General features: G+C 41.3%; 1 protein-coding gene across 1 annotated transcript in view; it reads left to right on the forward strand.

Annotated features, from left to right (window-relative positions):
* Nucleotides 1-3,927: 3,927 nt before the first annotated feature.
* Nucleotides 3,928-20,874, forward strand: part of ARSH (arylsulfatase family member H) — a 45,347-nt gene continuing 28,400 nt past the window's right edge. The window contains exons 1-2 of the mRNA XM_033206024.1: nucleotides 3,928-3,994; nucleotides 15,338-15,378. Coding sequence (XP_033061915.1) covers nucleotides 15,356-15,378 — 23 coding nt within the window. The 5' untranslated portion in view covers nucleotides 3,928-3,994; nucleotides 15,338-15,355. The remainder of the gene's footprint in view (nucleotides 3,995-15,337; nucleotides 15,379-20,874) is intronic.

The following is a 20,874-nucleotide window of genomic DNA, read 5'->3' on the forward strand; positions in this document are numbered from 1 at the left end:
TAGAAGGTTAAAATCACCCTGTCCATGGAAATGGGGTGGAAAGGAAATTTCATCATCTCGACCAAAGTTAGTTAGTCCTGTTACTGATCCTGAACATCCAGAATTATGGAAGTTTACTGTGGCCTCCCACCACCATTAGCATTTAGTCTGGAAATCAAGTTATGGAAACAAAAAATTGTAAGCCATATTACACTATTAACCTAAATTCCAATCTGACAATTCCTTTACAAAGTAGTGTAAAATCCCCTTATAGGCTAGTTGTAAAAACATAGTTATTAAACAGGTTCCAAAACTTAACCTGTACAATTGTAGATTGTTTACTTGCATTGATTGAACTTTTGATTGATAGCACCGTATTCTGCTAGTGAGGGTAAGAGAAGGCGCGTGGATCCCTGTGTCCATGGACCGACTGTGGGAAGCTTCCGCATTCGTCCGTATTTTAACAGAAGTGTTAAAAGGAGTTCTAACTAGATCCAAAAGACTCATTTTTACTTTCATTGCAGTGATTATGGGTCTTATTGCAGCTACTGCTGCGGCTGCTGGAATACTTTACATTCCTCTGTTCAAATTGCAGAATACATAATAATTGGCAAAAGAATTCCTCAAAATTGTGGAATTCTCGGACCCAATAGATCAAAAGTTGGCAAACCAAATTAATGATCTTAGACAAACTCATTTGATGGGAGATAGACTCACGAGCTTGGAATATCTTTTTCAGTTACAGTGTGACTGGAATACATCAGATTTTGGTATTACACCTCGAGCCTATAATGAATCTAAACATCACTGGGAATGGTTAGACGCCATCTACAAGGAAGAGGATAATCTTACTTTAGATATTTCAAAATTAAAAAAACAAATTTTTAAGGCATCAAAAGTCCATTAAATCTGGTGCCAGAACTGAGGCAATGGTGAAAGCTGCTGATAGCCTCACAAATCTTAACCCCGCCACTTGGGTTAAAACCATTGGAAGTTCCACTATTGCAAATTTTGTATTAATCCTTGTGTGTCTGTTCTCCTGTTGTTAGTCTACAGGTGTATCCAGGCACTCCGGAGAGACAGTGACCAGCGAGAATGGGCCATGATGACGATGGCGGTTTTGTCAAAAGAAAGGGGATATGTAGAAAAGAAAGAGAGATCAGACTGTTACTGTTCTATGTAGAAAGGGAAGAATATAAAATTCCATTTTGACATGTACCCTGAACAATTGCTTTGCCCTGAGATGCTGTTAATCTGTACTTTGCCCCAGCCACTTTGCCCCAACCTCTTTGCCCCACCTTGAGCTCACAAAACATGTGTCATATGGAATTAAGGTTAAAGGATCTAGGGCTGTGCAGGATGTGCTTTGTTAACAAATGTTTACAGTCAGTATGCTTGGGAAAGTCATCGCCATTTTTAGTCTCGATAAACCGGAGGCACAATGCGCTGCAGAAAGCAGCAGGGACCTCTGCCCTGGAAAGCCGGTATCGTCCAAGGTTTCTCCCCATGTGATAGTCTGAAATATGGCCTCGTGGGATGAGAAAGACCTGACCGTCCCCCAGCCCGACTCCCGTGAAGGGTCTGTGTTGAGGTGGGTTAGTAAAAGAGGAAAGCCCTTGCAGTTGAGATAGAGGAAGGCCACTGTCTCCTGCCTGCCCCTGGAAACTAAATGTCTCGGTGTAAAACCCGATTGTACATGTGCTCAATTCTGAGATGGGAGAAAACCCGCCCTATGGCGGAGGTGAGACATGTTGGCAGCATGCTGCTCTGTTATCCTTTGCTCCACTGAGATGCTTGGCGGAGAGCAACATAAATGTGGCCTACGTGCACATCCAGGCACAGCACCTCCTCTTGAACTTAATCATGACACAGATTCTTTTGCTCCCATGTTTTCTTGCTGACCTTCTCCCTATTATCACCCTGCTCTCCTACCGCATTCCTCTTGCTGAGATAGTGAAAATAATAATCAATAAAACCTGAGGGAAGTCAGAGACCGGTGCCGGTGCAGGTCCTTGATATGCTGAGTGCCAGTCTCCCGGGCCCGCTGTTGTTTCTGTACACTTGGTCTCTGTGTCTTATTTCTTTTCTCAGTCTCTCGTCCCACCTGACGAGATATACCCACAGGTGTGGAGCGGCAGGCCACCCCTTCAATTTTATCTTTATCAAAGTGGGGCATCTCCTAAGGCGTGTTTGTGAGAAACAAGACAGAAAAAACTCTCGTGGAGAGAAAAAACCGGCTCTTTTGAGTTCAGTGGTCCTTTGGGGCATGCTTTGTTGGGAGAAGAGCAGAAAATATGCAAGAACCTCCAGGGAGTTCTTGGTGGTGACTTGTCACCAGGCAAAGGGATGGCTGAGATGGCCTCGCCGCTAGGAACTCCCAGACCCTCAAGGAGAGGTCTGTCTTCTTCTTATGACTGCAATTTTTTTTTCCCCAGCATAGAGATTACTTTTGTTATTTTTTAAAAAATGGATCTATATCTTGTTAGTATAACCCCAGCACTTTGGGAAGCTGAGGTGGGAGGATTGCTTAAGTCCAGGAATTGGAGACCAGCCTGGACAACATGGCGAAACCTGGTCTCTACTAAAAAATACAAAAATTAGCCAGGTGTGGTGACTCACACCTGTAATCCCAGCTGTGCAGGAGGCTAAGCCAGGAGAATCTCAGAGCCCGGGAGTTTGACACTGCAGTGAGACAAGATTGTACCACTGCACTCCAGCCTGGGTAAGAGTGACATACTGTCAAAAAAGAAAAAATAAAAAAAAAAAGGAAGAAAGAAAAGAAAAAAAGAAAAACATCCAAAAAACCTGTAAGTCAGAATTTCTGTAGGTTGGCTCTGTACCAGAATTGCCTCAATTTTTCAAATTGTGGGTTTCAATCCTCCTTCCCAGCTTGCCTGAACCAGGGCACTTAGGTTTGGACTCCATGCAGTATTGTTTTTTCTTCAGTCTTTCTAGTTGATTGTGTCCAACCACAACTGTGAATGCATTGCAGCATTCAGCTCTAATTTAGCTTTCTCTTGCTAAATATGTATAAATATATGGATAATTCTGCAAAAGAACATTTTCCTCAGAATAAAACTTTAATCAGGCTGGGTGCAGTGGCTCACGCCTGTAATCCCAGCACTTTTGGAGGCCGAGGCACGTGAATCAGGAGGTCAGAAGATCGAGACCAGCTTAGGTAACACAGTGAAACTCCCTCTCTACTAAAAATACAAAAAATTAGCCAGGCTTGGTGGAACGCACCTGTAGTTCCAGCTACTTGGGAAGCTGAGGCAGGAGAATTGCTTGAACCTGGGAGGTGGAGATTGCAGTGAGCTGAGATCGTGCCACTGCACTCCAGCCTGGGCGACAGAGCTAGACTCCGTCTCAGAAAAAAAAAAAAAAAAAAAAAAAGACTTTAATCAATGGTGAAAACAAATGAGAAAACGTCTTGTGAGAAAAGTGCTTCACGAGGAATGTCTAAGCTAATCTCACATGAAACATGTCTCGATACTTCCACATACAAATGCAGGTAATAACGTTCACCCACGTCAGAGGAGAGTGTTAAGGCTGAGGCTTTATGATGTACTGCTTATAAGATGCATTTAGACCCAAAGGTGGAAGCTGTACTGTAAAGTCTGCAGTCATATTTCAAATGCTGAAATTCTCCTTGTTATAATTCTCTTCCCTCTTCCCTTCCTTTTAAGCCTAACTGTAGCTCTTAGTTAACTTTTCTAAAAAAATTATCTGGATGGAAAGCGTATTCAATTTCACATAACTCCCTTCATTCCATATGTATGAGTGTCAGTTGAAAGGCTGAGATAAATTATTCGTTTCTTAAATAACTATGTAACAGCTGTCATGGTAGTTATGTTTAATATAAAAATAATTGGTAGACTAGAGCAGTGTCCAGCCTCGGCACTTAATAGATACTTAATTATAATAATGACGAGAGCAACTAAGGACTATGACAGGATCCTGGAATTGTAGAACCGGTGTCTGCAAATGCAGGAGCTGAGGAATCAACTTGTTGCAAGTGAGTAAAATATGTTAAGTTTCCTGTAATTGTAGTTGAGCAGACTTAAAATTTTAGGTAAGCAATGGGGTTGAGAGTGAAGAGTTGAGTAGTTGTTTTATCTAGTTTTTTTTTTTTTCTTTTTAGCATGTTTCTAGATTTTTATCTAAATGGGCTCATACAATACATACTGTTCTGTGTGGCTTCTCATGACATCCATGAATATTGTTGCCTATATCAATAGTTGATTCCTAGTTATTGTCAAGTTGACTTCCATTGGATTCTGGCTGTCCCGGAGTGGATTTTCCACTCACCTGTGAGTGGATGGACACTTTGGGTGTCAAATCATATTTTCTGTAGTGAATTTTATAGCCATCGTGGCATTCCTGTTTAAGACTAGTGATGCTAATTTCAGAAAGAGAAGAGAACAAAGTAGACATATCCAAGACCACAGAGGTAGATTGTTTTGTGGTAGAATTAGGAAGTCTACACAAGTAAGTGTGAATACCCAAAGGCTTGTATTTTATTTTTAACTCTCTAAGAGGGTATTTGTTATAATATCTGAAGGGGATTATGCATCTCACAGCATTGCAATGAATAAATGAATATTGTATTTTCGTCACTTTTTAAAAAAATCCAAAGTTTACTTACATTGTATAATATAAAAATGTTGTCACTTTATAGAGCAGACTTTCTTATGTTACATTGACTTTCATACTGGGTATATTCATTTTACTTTATTTTTTATTGGTAGTGTCTTTCTGAGTAAAAACAAATAATGAGTTGGTAAGATGTATCTCATTCAGTGTAAGAACCTAATGGTTAGAAAAGAAAAAGAAAGGTTTATAATTACTTATTTATAATTTTTCTATACTGCTGAGTAGTTTTCTTTCTACTTTATAGTAATAACATTCCAAGAATTATTTAATATCAGACCATTTGGGGAAGTTTGGGAATGTGTGTAAATTTCTTTAGAAATCTTTAAAACTTACTTCTATGTGTAGGTGAGAAATCACATAAGAAAGCAGTAATCTAGTAATAAGTTTCTTCCAGCAGTGAATGAATAAAATAAAACACATAAGGCACTGCTAAGTTTTAATTATTAAACTATTTCAATTTAAAAAATAAAATACTATCAGCTAAGGATAGCATAGCTTATATTCCAAATCAATAACTCTTTGAATGAAAAAGCCAGAATTTTGACTCATTAATATACAATGCAGCATTTGGTGTCATCCCAGAAGACACTTTTTATAACTTCCCCCTGTTCTAGTTGCAAGTACTATTTGGTGTCTTTATTCTTTTCTTTGAGAGAGGGTCTCACTCTGTCGTCCGGACTGGAGTCACCAGTGTGACTGTAGCTTTCTGTAGCCTTAACCTCTGAGGCTCAGATGATCTTCTTGCCTCAGCCTCCCAAGTAGCTGAGACTGCGGGCACACACCACCAGGCCTGGCCATTTTTATTTTATTTTGTTCTATTTTTTAGTAGAGACAAGGTCTCCCTATGTTGCTTAGGCCGATCTCAAGCTCCTGGGCTCAAACAATCCTCCTGCCTAGGCCTTCCAAAGTGCTGAGAATACAGGTGTGAGCCACCATGCTGGCCCTCTTATTCTAGTTTTATCATGACTAGTTCTAGTTTATAAATTCCCATTATTTTAATTTTGTTTCAGTGTGAGGAGGAGGTCATTCTGCCCCCTTGGCCATGTCTGGGGACATTTTTGTTGTCACATTTGTGGGGCATGGGTGGTCCTGGAACCTGGTGAATGAAGCCCAGGGGCCCTGCTCAACACCCTTCAGTTCCGGGATGGCTGCATCCTCCAGAAAAAAAAAATAAGCTCTTTTCTTCCATTCCCTATACCCCTGAAAAACACGCAGTCCTACATGGAACCCACAGTGAATTTTCCCCAAGCACGTGGCCACCAAGTCATCCAGCTCCAAATGTCATCTGGACCAAGATGGAAAAAGCCTGGTCCAGTGCATTTTACCCGGCTCTTCAAAGCCCCTCTCACCCTTGTGTGTCCCCTGTCCGTGTGAAGCTTTACTTCTGTATAGATCCTCAGAAATCGCCTCTGCTCTTGCTGCCTTTACAGACTCCCTCTCTAGGTTTCTGTTCTGAGTCAAGAAAAGAAGAAGAAATTCCAATGAAAAGTGTGATAAATTACATTTCTCCACGTTAAAGTATCAACTGCTGAATCCTGCTGAATTTTGCCTGGGTTGTAATTATGTCTTAGACTTTCTTGTCTGAACTCTTGTCATCAAGATGACTTGGTGAAAATTCACTGCAGGTTTCATTCAGGACAGCACATTTTGCAGATGTGTAGGGAATGGAAGAAAAGAGCTTATTTTTTTAATCTGGAGAACACAGACACTTTCAAGGGTGGCTTCAGTGCCTATAATATTTTTGTTAATGAATGTTAATAGAGTATTTTAATGAATGCAGAGGCTGCTTTGGATTTTATTAGTTGACCTTAAACAGCACTTTGCTCATGTAGCCCGATTTACCTACATAGACTTGGGACTAGTGATGTTAACACCATCCTTCGTCACTGGGAACGGAAAGGCTCAGAGGGCGGTGTCCGGGTAGCACTGCGATCTCCTGAGATGAATGCTCTCATGAAAGTAATTATTGTTTTGGTTTCACCTGCGGTTGGGAAATGCCTGATAGAATTATACAGTTCTACCATCAAAGTGACCTAGGAAACCAAAATGACTGAGGGCATCTCTCTTGTTATTTTAATTTTTAAAATTTTACATCTTAGGCTGGATGTGGTGGCTCATGCCTGTCATCCCAGTACTCTGGGAGGCAGAGGTGGGTGGATCATCTGAGATCAGCAGTTCTAGACCATCCTGGCCAACATGGTGCAAACGTGTCTCTACTAAAAATACAAAAATGAGCCAGGCGTGGTGGCGCATGCCTGTAGTCCCAGCTACTCAGGAGACTGAGGCAGGAGAATCGCTTGAACCTGGGAGGTGGAGGTTGCAGTGAGCTGAGATTGCGCCACTGCACTCCAGCCTGAGTGAAAGAGTGAGGCGCCATCTCAAAAAAAAAAAAAATTACATCTTAATTGATAAATCATATTTATACATATTTTTGGGGTACATGTGATATTTTTATACCTGTATACAATGTGTAATAATCCAATCAGAGAAATCAGGATATTTGTCACCTCATTTATCTTTTCTTTGTATTGGAAACATTACAATTCTTTCTTCTGTTTCGAAATACGCCGTAAATTATCTAATCTCCCTATTTTATTTTTGTGTTTACTTTATTTAGTAATTTATTGTTATTATTTTTTCATAATAGAGATGGGGTTTCACCATGTTGCCCAGGCTGGTCTCGAACTGCTGAGCTCAAGCTATCCTCCCATCTCGGCCTCCCAAAGGACTGGGATTATAGGTGTTAGCCACCATGCCCAGCATATTTTTGTTTTAATAAAATACAGACAAGGTTTCACTATGTTGCCTAGGCTGGTCCTGAACTCCTGAGCTCAAGTGATCCTCCCACCTTGACCTCCCAAAGTGCTGGGATTATAGGTGTTAGCTACCATGCCTGGCCTATTTTTAGTTTAATAAAATAGAGACAAGGTCTCGCTAAGTTGCCCAGGCTGGTCCTGAACTCCTGAGTTCAAGAGACCCTCCCACCTCGGCCTCTCTAAGTGCTAGGATTACAAGCGTGAACCACCACACCTGGCCCCAGTGGCCCCAGTCTCCCTATTTTAAAGGAAACAGCATTCCAGATTCAGTACGAAGAATTCCAAAAGTCACATAGTGAATTAATGTGAAATAGGCATCATCTGTTTTTTTTTTCTTTAAGTTAAATTTTAAACAACTATTATAGATAAAGTTCATCTTGGCCAAAACCTGTCTTCACCACTGTGGTTCCTGACTTTACCTGGCGGTCACAATTCCTAAGAGTCTTTTCCTTCCAGATATCTGCCCCACTTTTATAAACATTCACGAAAAGGGAAATCTTGATGTGTGCATGCGTTAAATAAAAGGTATCATAATGTATATCTCAGAAAACCTATTTAAATTAACAAAATCCTGTACTATGTATCTTGGGAATCTACTACTATTACTAGACGTAGAACTGTCTTACTCTTGATCTGATGCATGGAATCTCATAGTAAAAATCTATACCAATGTATTTAGCCAATCTACTTCAAAGAGTGGAGATTTCAGTTGGTTTCAATGTGACTCTACTTAAAGACAATGTTGGATTAAACATCCTTCCTGCATCCTGGCTCCCTGGACTGAGTGTGGGGCTAGAAGCACAAGTGTTTTGCTAAACTTTAGGCTCACTTTTAAATCTTGATATTTAGTGGCAACTGAGGAACACCAATACTTTCAGCAGGACTATGAAGGTAACGTTCTGTGAATTCTTGTAACATATATTACCACATTTTAAAAGTTTTTGGTGTTTTGATAGTGAGACATTCTTTCTCACTATCCTTAAAATTTCCTTTTCCTAGTTGGTGGGAAAGTTAAAAATATTTTATGTGCCTATTGATCATTTGTAATTTTTGGGGTCTCTTTTCTAATTTATTTATCGAAAATATGGCCAGGTGGAGTGGCTCATGCCTGTAATCCTAGTGCTTCTGTTCTTGGACCAAACCAAGGGTTTGGCTGCTATTTCTTGCAGCCCAATAACGAGATGCAGATGAACTGGGAGGGAAGGGAGTTTTTATTTCTGTAAGCAGGTACAGGGAGATGGCCTAGAAACTATTGCCAGACCAACTCCAAGTTACAAAGTGTTCTAGAGCTTATATACCTTCTAAGCAATGTGTCTGTGGGTAAGTGTGCGTTCATCTAAAGACGTAAGTGACTGACTTCGTCTAATCTCTAACTAAGGTCTGAGTCCTGAAGACCTTCCTCTGGAGCCTCGGTGAATTTATTTAATCTAAATGGGTCCAGGTGCTGGGGTGATTACCCTTGTCTTGTCTCTCGCTAAATCATGGAGGTTTGAGGAGTTCTTTGAGACCCTCTATAAACTTGTTTGTGGAGGTCTGGGGAGTTTCTTCAGACCCCCAATAAAACTTGTTTAAACCTAAACGGGTCCTGTTAAGAATGCCTTCGTTATCTTGTCATGCTTCGAGGCCCAGGAAAGGCCTGGGCAAAACTCTTGGTGGGCTTTTATGACATTCTGACCTTTGTATAAGGGCGCTGGCTCTCTCAGCTTTAAATATTTAACTTCACCACTCAGTCAGAGCTGAAACAGATGTTATGGAGGCCTGCGTTAGTGAGACCTGGCCTGCCACAGTTTAAGAAGGTCGAGGTGGGAGGATCACTTAAGGCCTTAAGGAGTTTAAGACCAACCTGCAAAACATAGTGAGATCCCATCTCAACAAATAGTAAAAAATTTGCCAGGCATGGTGCACGCTTCTAGTCCCGGCTACTCAGGAGGCTAAGGCAGAAAAATTGCTTCAGCCTACAGCTCAATGTGCTCCAGCCTAGGTGACAGAGCAAGACCCTGTCTCAAAAAAAAAAAAAAAAGGAAAATGTTACAGATATTTTTTCCTTCCCTGTAACTCCTTTTTGCTTTGTTGATGGTCTGTAAAACTGTTTTCAGTTATTTATATTAGTTTCTTGCGGCTGCTGTAACAAAATACTGCAAACTGGGTAACTTAAAATGACAGTTATTCTCTCCTGGTACCGGAGAGCAGAGTCTGAGATCCAGGTGTGGGCAGGGCTGGTTCCTCCTGAGGCCTCTCTCCTTGGCTTGGAGACGCCGTCTTCTCCCTGTGTCCTCACATGGCCGTCGCTGTGTGTGTCTGTGTCCTCATCTTCTCCCTTTATGAGGACACCAGTCAGATTGGATTAGGGCCAGCCCTAGTGACCTCATTTTACCTTAATTATCATTTTACAGGCCCTGTCTTTAAATACAGTCACATCCCGGGGGACTAGGAGCTAGGATTTCAACATGTGACTTTTTGGCAGACACAGTTCAGCCTATAAGAGATTCCACTCCCTTATTTAATCAGAGGAATTTAATATAGCTACTTTAAAGTCCTATCCTGGCCGGCACAGTAGCTCACACGTGTAGTCCTATCACTTTGGGAGGCCAAGGCAGGCAGGTGGCGTGGGGTCAGGAGTTCTAGATCAGCCTGGGCTACGTGGTAGACCCCATCTCTACAAAAAATACAAAAATTAGCCTAGTGTGGTGGCTTGTGTTGGTGGTTCCAGTGACTCGGGAAGCTGAGGCAGGAGGATGACTTGAGCCCAAGAGGTGGAGGTTGCAGTGAGCCAAGATCCCATCCCTTCACTCCAGACTGGGTGACAGAGTGAGACCCCGTGACAAAAGAAAAAAAAAGAAAGGCAGGAAGGCAGGAAGGAAGGGAGTGAGAGGAGAGAGAGAGGAGAGAGAAAAGGAAAAGAAAGACAAAGAAAGAAAGAAAGAGAGAGAGAGAGAGAAAGAAAGAAAGAAAGAAAGAAAGAAAGAAAGAAAGTCCACTGCATTCCAGCTTGGGAGACAGAGCCAGACTCTGTCTCAAGAAAAAAAAAAAAAACACACACACACACACACAAAACACAACAACAACAACAAAAAACAGATGACTCAGGGTAAGATTCTTTCTTTCTTTCTTTCTTTCTTCTTTCTTTCTTCTTTCTTTCTTTCTTTCTCTTTCTTCTTTCTCTCTCTCTCTTTCTTTCTTTCTTTCTCCTTCCTTCCTTCCCTCATTTCCTTCTTTCCTTTCTTCCTTCCTTCCTTCCTTTCTTTTTTGTCACAGGATCTCACTCTGTCACCCAGGCTGGAGTGCAGTGGTAGGACATTGGCTTACTGCAACCTCCACCTTGTGGGCTCAAGCAATTCTCCTCCCTCAGCCTCCTGAGTAGCTGGGATTACAGGCATGTGCCACCACATCCAGATCTTTTTTTTGTTTTTTTTGTTTTTTTTAGTAGAGACGGGGTTTCACCATGTTGGCCAGGCTGGTCTTGAACTTGTGGGCTCAAGCAGTCCTCCTGCCTTGGTCTCCCAAAGTGCTGTGATTACAGGTGTGAGCCACCATGCCCAGCTGCTGAGTCATCTGTTAATTCACTGGACTTGTGCACAAATAATTTCCCTCATTCATTGCTGTTGACTGACCCCAACTGTGTGGTGACTCCAGAACAGGCCATCATTAAACATCATTAAATTCCCTGTGTCCTGGCTGGTGACATCTCACTCCAGTCTTATAGGTGTTTCTCTGGCACCCTCTGATGCTTCCAGCATTGACATTGCTAGCTACTGTGGGTTCCCATCTGTCTTCCTTCTTTTCTAGAGCATGACTTTAAAAAACAACAACAACAACAACAAAAACAGATGACTCAGGGTAAGATTCTTTCTTTCTTTCTTTCTTTCTTTCTTTCTTTCTCTTTCTTCTTTCTTTCTTTCTTTCTCTTTCTTCTTTCTCTCTCTCTCTTTCTTTCTTTCTTTCTCCTTCCTTCCTTCCCTCATTTCCTTCTTTCCTTTCTTCCTTCCTTCCTTCCTTTCTTTTTTGTCACAGGATCTCACTCTGTCACCCAGGCTGGAGTGCAGTGGTAGGACATTGGCTTACTGCAACCTCCACCTTGTGGGCTCAAGCAATTCTCCTCCCTCAGCCTCCTGAGTAGCTGGATTACAGGCATGTGCCACCACATCCAGATCTTTTTTTTGTTTTTTTTGTTTTTTTTAGTAGAGACGGGGTTTCACCATGTTGGCCAGGCTGGTCTTGAACTTGTGGCTCAAGCAGTCCTCCTGCCTTGGTCTCCCAAAGTGCTGTGATTACAGGTGTGAGCCACCATGCCCAGCTGCTGAGTCATCTGTTAATTCACTGGACTTGTGCACAAATAATTTCCCTCATTCATTGCTGTTGACTGACCCCAACTGTGTGGTGACTCCAGAACAGGCCATCATTAAACATCATTAAATTCCCTGTGTCCTGGCTGGTGACATCTCACTCCAGTCTTATAGGTGTTTCTCTGGCACCCTCTGATGCTTCCAGCATTGACATTGCTAGCTACTGTGGGTTCCCATCTGTCTTCCTTCTTTTCTAGAGCATGACTTTAAAAAACAACAACAACAACAACAACAAAAAGCCTTATCGTTCTTGCTTTTAAAGCATGACTGCGCTCTTGCAATCTTTGTCTCGTTGTGTAACTTTGGCCCGGCCATGCTCAAAGTCCACCATTCTGAAATGGAGCCCAGAATTTGGTTTTGTGATCTTTGATCTTTCTTCTTCTCCCTTTTCCCACTACAGTGTTTCCTTCTGTTTTTTTTCCCACTTAAGAGTCTCAACCAAGTTGATGATGTGCAGACAGTGCTCAGTGACCATTTATTTTATTTTTTAGTATAAAGTAAAGGGCTACAAGTGCAGTTATGTTGCAAGGATAGATTGCACAGTGGGGAAGACCAGGTTTTCAGTGAATATATCACGAACAGTGTATATTGTACTCACTGAGTAATTTCTCATTCCTCATCACCTTCCCACCGTTCCAAGTCTCTAGTGTCTATTATTCCACTCTCTATGTCCATGTGGACACTGTATTTAGCTCCCACTTATAAGTGGACATGTAGTATTTGACTTTCTGTGTCTGAGTTATTTCACTTAAGATAATGCCCTCCAGTTCCGTCCATGTTGCTGCTAAAGACTTGATTTCATTTATTTTTTATGGCTGAGTGCGTGCGTGAGTATATTATATAATCGGATATATATATATATATTTATTTATTTCAAAACACACAGAATGGCCAGATATAGATATATGTATCTCAGATTTCTTACATATATAAATAAGTGTGTGTGCATGTATAATCTCTCATTTTTTTTTAACTTTTAATTTTTATTTTCAGTTCTGGGGTACATGTGCAGGATGTGCAGGTTTGTTACATAGGTAAACGTGTGCCATGGTGGTTGCTGCACCTGTCAACCCATCACCTAGGTATTAAGCCCAGCATACATTAGCTATTTATCCTAATGCTCTCCCTCCCCCTGCTCTTACCCTGCAACAGGACCCAGTGTCTGATGTTCCCCTCCCTGTGTCCATGTGTTCTCATTGTTCAGCTCCCACCGATACGTGAGAACATGAGGTGTTCGGTTTTCTGTTCTTGTGTTAGTTTGCTGAAGATAATGGCTTCCAACTCTATCCATGTCCTTGCAAAGGACATGATCTCTTTCCTTTTTATGGCTGCATAGTATTACATGGTATATATGTACACTTTTTTTAATCCAGTCTATCACTGATGGACATTTGGGTTGATTCCACGTCTTTGCTATTTTAATCTAACAATACGATCATGGCTATGGTGAGCTGTGATTGCACCACTGCACTCCAGCCTGGGCAACAGAGTGAGACCCTGTCTCTAAATGAATAAATAAATAAATAAATAAAAATAACCTTTATTCCTTGCTAGTTGAACATTGCACAGGTGGCTAGGACCATTCATGGTGATTCTTACTAATCTTGTCCTGGAGAGATACTTATTAAAGGAGGGTGGAAATGGCTAAATATGGTTAATAAAAAGGCAGTATTCTCTTTTTTATTTATTTATTTAGTTTTTTAGAGACGGAGTCTCGCTCTGTCACCCAGGCTGGAGTGCTGTGGCCGGATCTCAGCTCACTGCAAGCTCCGCCTCCCGGGTTCACGTCATTCTCCTGCCTCAGCCTCCCGAGTAGCTGGGACTACAGGCGTCGCCACCTCACCCGGCTAGTTTTTTGTAGTTTTTAGCAGAGACGGGGTTTCACCGTGTTAGCCAGGATGGTCTCGATCTCCTGACCTCGTGATCCGCCCGTCTCGGCCTCCCAAAGTGCTGGGATTACAGGCTTGAGCCACCGTGCCCGGCCAAAAAGGCAGTATTCTCAATTCATCCATGTTTCTGTCTCTGTCTCACCTAGCTATTGGGAAACTCTGGATTTTCTCGGTGTGAACTTTATGGGAATACTATGTAGTATATTAGGCAGGGGAGTTACAGATATGAGAACCAGAATGTGATACTTTTTAAATGTCACATTGTGGGCAAGTCTAATATAGAGGTATTCATTGGAAGTTGTGGGGTATAGAAAATGGACCCCTACTCAACGGTTAGAACGTGGGCTTCACCAAATGTCCCAAGGTACTTAGTCTCTAAGGATATTACACTGGAGAGCCGTATTGGAGGGTTGAAGTTAAGAAGATGGCTTTGGGAATTGGCTAATTTACACACACACTCTCTCTCACACACACACACTCCTGAGAATCGGTCCTCATTTTCAATCCCAGCTCTTCAATTGACCAGCCTTGTGCAAGTCTTTTAAGCTCTATGATACCCAATTCCTAAGGTATTCTATGACCAAAACGGAAGAGTCATCATTAACCTTTTGAGGCAAGCGGGGTGAGATATTTTGAGGATCAAAGGGTAACAAGTGTGTGGAAATGCCTGGGGAATTATAGAGCTCTGCTAACAGTATGGTGGTGCTATTAATTTTTATTACATATTATTTGTCTTGTGGGGCAGTTCCTCAGCCTATAAAGCCTCATCAACTTGGAATCACTTGAGGATTCTAGGCAGGGAAACATCAGATTGTAGCACTTGTTGCATTCTTGTAAAAAGATCTTAATGACAGCTGCTAAACATGTCTTCCTCCACCAAGCAAGTTTGGCCGCCACGACTGTCACAGGTCTATGGTGTTTCTTGTTGTGCATTTTAAGGTAGACACCACAGTTGATCCACTATGTATAAAAACAAAGTGCTTTCCAGAACAGTACCACACATAAATTAGACCTGATACCAAGCAGTTATTGAATATACGCACATTCATCGATTACTGATTTATTTTACTGACACCAGAATAGTAGGTTTTTGTTGCTATACCAACATAATTTCTTGTAACTCTGCCATTAGAATTATCCTGAGCTGCATAGACCATGCATAGAATGTTGCCTTATTATTTGTGAGCAAATATCACTTATTTGCAAATAGGTTTAAAGAATGTACTGGGCTGGCTAGGCATGGTGGCTCACATCTGTAATCATAGCACTTTGAGAGGCCGAGGTGTGTGGATCACTTGAGGTCAGGGGTTCAAGACCAGCTTGGCCAACATGGTGAAACCCTATCTCTACTACAAATACAAAAAATTAGCCGGGCATGATGGTGCACACCTGTAGTCCCAGCTATTTGGGTGGCTGAAGCATGAGAATAACTTGAATCTGGGAGGCGGAGGTTGCAGTGAGTTGAGTCACTGCACTACACCCTGGGTGACAGAACAAGACTCTGTCTCAAAAAAAAAAAAAAAAAAAAAGAATGTACTGGATTTACTGGGTCACCACAAAACAGTCTAGTTAAGTCTTTGGATCATTCATTTTCTGCCTAGCTATGAGGAAAACATTTGCTTTGCAGATGCTCTTATTTTATTTTTCTCTTCCTTAGATAATCTAAGAAGAAGCCATGAAACAATTGCTGTATGACTGGTGAGCTGGCAAATTCACGAACATTCATCACTCTCCATTTCTAGAGAGAAGGATTCTTTGTCAAGGTTTTCTCTATCCTGGAGGGCTTGGGTTAAATATGTGCTTAAAATGTCCTTTATGATGGTGGATTATCAATTATTCCTCATATTTTATTCAAGCTATGCTTTTTATATTTTATCTTTTATTTATTTATTTAGTTTTTTCTTTTTTGTAGAGATGGGGGTCTCACTATGTTGCCCAGGCTGGTCTCAAACTCCTGGACTCAAGGGATTCTCCCATCTTGGCCTCCCTAAGTGCTATAATTAGAGGCATGAGCTGCTATGCCCAGCCTACTTTCTGTATTTTGAAGCCATAACTAAATTCACACTGGTTTATGATGTTCATATCATCTTTGTGGATTTATATTTTTATTATTCTATAATAGCCTTGCCATTCTATATTAATGATTTTTCAATTGTAATTTACTTCTGGCTGATGTTATTATTGCTGCAACAAGTTTCTTTTGATTACTACTTGGCTGGCCTACGTAGATGTTCACATCTTTTTAGTTTCAAGTTTTATTTGTCATTAGGTTTTAGGTGTGTCCTTTAAGAAAAACATAGGACAGATTTTTAAAAATTAGTATGGGATTCTTTAATAGGCAGGTGAACCCACCCACATTTGTTATAAATATTAAGATAGTTGATCTTATTTCTGTCATCTTACATGCCATTTTATATTTTCAAGATTCTCCTGTGGTTTCCTTTTTTCCCCTCTTGCTTTTTACGGGCTGCATTAAGGTTTCTCTATTTCCTGGCTGATATGGTTTGGCTGTGACCCCACCCAAATCTCAGCTTGAATAGTAATAATCCCCACGTGTCAAGGGTGGAGCCCAGTGGAGATGATTGAATCGTGGCAGTGCTTTCCCCCACACTGTTCTCATGATAGTGAATGAGTCTCATGAGATCTGATAGTTTGATAAATAGGAGTTCTCCTACACAAGCTCTCTTGTCTGCCTCCATGTAAGACGTGCCTTTGCTTCTCCTTTGCCTTCCACCATGATTGTGAGGCCTCCCCAGCCATATGGAACTGTGAGTCCATTAAACCTCTTTCCTTTATAATTTACCCCCAGTCTCAAGTATGTCTTTATTAGCAGCGTGAGAGCAGACTAATACACTGGCCCATCCTTCTCCGCTCAAGTGGCCTGGAACTGTACCTCATGTTTCCCTTCATCATATTAACATCATTATTAACTTACCAAAATATGATGGTTAATCTCTATTTCCAGCTTCCTTTTGAAGAAAGGAAAGACACCATAGTCCTATCCCCTCTTCTTCCATGTAATTATTGCTTAGTGAATTATTTACTCCTTTCCAAAATAACAATAATTAATAATATTTTCTGTCAATACGTATTTAATGTTATCAACATGTTTTATCTCTTTTCAACATCTTTTCTTATGTCTACCCTTTTATTTTTATATTTATTTATTTATTTTTGAGATGGAGTCTTGCTCTGTCACCCAGGCTGGAGTACAGTGGTGTGATCTCAGTTCACTGCAACCTCCGCCTCCCAGGTTCAGCGATTCTCTTGCTTCAGCCTCTCTCGTAGCTGGGATTACAGCATGTGCCACCATGCCTGGCTAATGTTTGTATTTTTAGTAGACACGGCTTTCACTATGTTGGCCAGGCTGGTCTCAAACACCCAACCTCAAGTGATCTACCTGCCTCGGCCTCCCAAAATGTTGGATTACAGGCATGAGCCACTGCACTTGGCCTGTCTACTCTTTCTTTCTAAGATAAGTTTGCCTTTTGCTGAAAATATTCCTTAGTAGTTTCTTCATCAAGAGTTTTTGGGTTCATGTACATCCCACATGCCCGTAATCCCTACTCATTCTTCAATGATGTATTAGAACGATTTGGAACTCTGAGTTCAGAGTGACTTTTGTCTCAGCACTCTGGAAGCAGTGGTCCCTGGTCATCAGGCATCCACTGCGGTTGTTGGGAAGTCACTTGACATTCCAGTTATCCTCCCATTTTAGGTTATCTGTGGTTGTGTTTAAACCAAGTGTCTCTGTCTCCATCATTGCCCTTTACTGAGCCAGGTCTAACTGGAGATTTTTCATTTTTTTAACTGGGGTCAGTCTGAAAACTTATGTCTGTCTTCAATCCTGAAAACTTCTTAGCCAAGATTTATTTCAGTGTATCATCTCCCTGTCCTCATCCTTAAACCCTCTTAATAGTAGGCTGGGACTTTTTGTGCAAAATCGCAGAATATACAACACCAAGAGTGACCCTTAAATTAAACTATGGACTTTGGGAGATAATGATTTCTCAGTGTAGGTTCATTGATTGTATCAGATAATATACCATCTTGTTTCTGGGTATTGATAATGGAGGAAGCTATTACATATGTAGGCGCAGGGGGTGTGTGGGAACTCTCCATACCTATGCTCAATTTTTTCTGTGAACCTAAAACTGCTCTAAAAAATAAGTCTATTAAAAAAATGAGCTCCAGATTTAATAAAATTACTACTATTAATATTTAAAAAAGAAATAGATCAGATGCTGTGCCTCACACCTGTAATCCCAGTGCTTTGGGAGGCTGAGGTGGGAGAATTGCTTGAGCTCAGGAGTTTAAGACCAACTTGGCCAACATAGTGAGACTCCTCCATCTCAATTAAAAAAGTTTTAAAAATAAAACTGTAAACATGAAATAGAAGGGAAGATGGATGGATATAAAAGGATTTATGATACAATATTTGAGGTTGAATTAGGAGGACTTGGAATTGATTGAATGGAATTTGGAGTTGTGGAACCTGACTGAGGTGATATTGGTCTTCAATTCATAGTGATCATTTTTCATCAATGACTGTGTGGATGTTTCAGGATATTGTACAATTCAGCTGTTACAAGAGGGTTCTTTTACAATCTAAAATTTAGGCCAGGTGCGGCGGCTCACACCTGTAATCCCAGCACTTTGGGAGGCCGAGGCAGGTGGGTCACCTGATGTCAGGAGTTTGAGACCAGCTTGGCCAACATGGCAAACCCCATCTCTACTACAAATACAAAAATTAGCCAGGCATGGTGGTGCACACCTGTAGTCCCACCTACTCAGGAGGCTGAGGTGGAGAATTGCTTGAGCTCAGGAGTTTAAGACCAACTTGGCCAACATAGTGAGACTCCTCCATCTCAATTAAAAAAGTTTTAAAAATAAAACTGTAAACATGAAATAGAAGGGAAGATGGATGGATATAAAAGGATTTATGATACAATATTTGAGGTTGAATTAGGAGGACTTGGAATTGATGAATGGAATTTGGAGTTGTGGAACCTGACTGAGGTGATATTGGTCTTCAATTCATAGTGATCATTTTTCATCAATGACTGTTGTGGATGTTTCAGGATATTGTACAATTCAGCTGTTACAAGAGGGTTCTTTACAATCTAAAATTTAGGCCAGGTGCGGCGGCTCACACCTGTAATCCCAGCACTTTGGGAGGCGAGGCAGGTGGGTCACCTGATGTCAGGAGTTTGAGACCAGCTTGGCCAACATGGCAAACCCCATCTCTACTACAAATACAAAAATTAGCCAGGCATGGTGGTGCACACCTGTAGTCCCACCTACTCAGGAGGCTGAGGTGGGAGGATTGCTTGAACCTGGGAGGCGGAGGTGCGGTGAGCTGAGATTGCGCCACTGCACTCCAGCCCAGGTGACAGAGCGAGACTCAGTCTCAAAAAATACATAAATAAATAAATAAATAAAATTTAGTAGATCTATTCCAACATTGACCCATTAAAAAATAAAATAAGATCTAGTAAAATCTTCCTTTCATTGAACTAATTGACAAATTTTTAAAAATTTAGCAGAATCTTAAGAATGTTAAATTTTCTTTCATAGATTTTAAATAATTTCTAGATTTTTTTTGAAGTGGAATTTTTTCCACCTGATTTCTTCTGTGGACATATGTTCTTGATGAACAAAAGGAGAAAACACTTTGTATACACACATGTGTTCCATCCAAAGTATCAGTGTTTCAGCATCTAGTTCTGGGCTCAGATCTAATAAGTTACTAGAGCTTCTGTTGTCATTGCCCCCACCCTGCTCCATGTGGCTTAGAGAAAAACTTGGAGGTTATAAAATGTATTAGAAAGTACAACTGAACACTTGAAAAATCAAAACTGGCTAGCCCTTAGTCTCTGATTTTCCATTTTGTTTACTTTTTTTTTTTTTTTTTTTTTGAGGTGGAGTCTCACTCTTGTTACCCAGGCTGGAGTGCAGTGGTGCAGTCTTGGCTCACTGCAACCTCTGCCTCCTGGGTTCAAGTGATTTTCCTGCCTCAGCCTCCCAAGTAGCTGGGACCACAGGTGCGTGCCACCATGCCTGGTTAATTTTGTATTTTTAGTAGAGATGGGGTTTCACCATGCTGGTAAAGCTGTTCTCAAACTCCTGATCTCAGGTGACCCACCTGCCTCGGCCTCCCAAAGCACTGGGATTACAGGCGTGAGCCACTGTGCCTGGCCTTGGTTACATTTTTATGCAATAAAATAAAGAAGTTTTTTTGAGACAGGGTCTTGCTCTGTTGTCTAAGCTGGAGTGCAGTGGCACAATCATAGCTCACTGCAATCCTGACCTCTCGGGCTCAAGCAATCCTCCCATCTCAGCCTCCTGAGTAGCTGGGACTATAGGAATGCATCACTATGCCCAGCTATTTTTGTATTGTTTGTAGAGATGAGGTTTCACCATGGTGCCCAGGCCAGTCTCAAACTTCTGGGCTCAAATGATCCACCTGCATTGGCCTTCCAAAGTGCTGGGATTACAGGCATGAGCCACAGCACTGAGCAAAATTAAATTTTTAGACCTTACCCTCAACTGTAACTACTGTTATAAATTTTAAGCCTCTGATATCACTAAAACAATATCAAAATACGTTATAAGAGTTAAACCTCATCATGCTTGCAAAATGAATTGGTAAAATCTGATACCATATTCATATAAACAATGGTCTCCAACATTTTTGGCACCAGGGACTGGTTTTGTGGAAGACAGTTTTTCTACAGACAGGAAGGGGGTGCGGGATGGTTTCAGGATGATTCAAGCACATTACATTTATTGTGCACTTTATTTTTATTATCATTACATGATAATATATAACGAAATAATTCTACAACTCGTAGTAGTGTATGATCAGTGGGTGCCCTGAGCTTGTTTTCCTGTGACTAGATGATCCCATCTGGGGATGGTGGAAGACAGAGACAGATCATCAGGCATTAGATTCTCATAAAGCGCACGCGACCTAGATCCCTCGCATGCACAGTTCACAATAGAGTTCTCGCTCCTATGAGAATCTAATGCTGCTGCTGATCTGACAGGAGGAGGAGCTCAGGCAGCGATGCAGCGATGAGGAGTGGCTGTCAATACAGATGAAGCTTCACTCATTTGCCCGCCACTCACCTCCTGCTGTGTGGCCTGGTTCCGAACAGGCTACGGACCGGTACTGGTCCATGGCCAGGGGAC

This window comes from Trachypithecus francoisi, unplaced genomic scaffold (genome assembly GCF_009764315.1).
Source record: "Trachypithecus francoisi isolate TF-2019V2 unplaced genomic scaffold, Tfra_2.0 Contig00236, whole genome shotgun sequence".
In the NCBI taxonomy this organism is placed as follows: Eukaryota; Metazoa; Chordata; class Mammalia; order Primates; family Cercopithecidae; genus Trachypithecus; species Trachypithecus francoisi.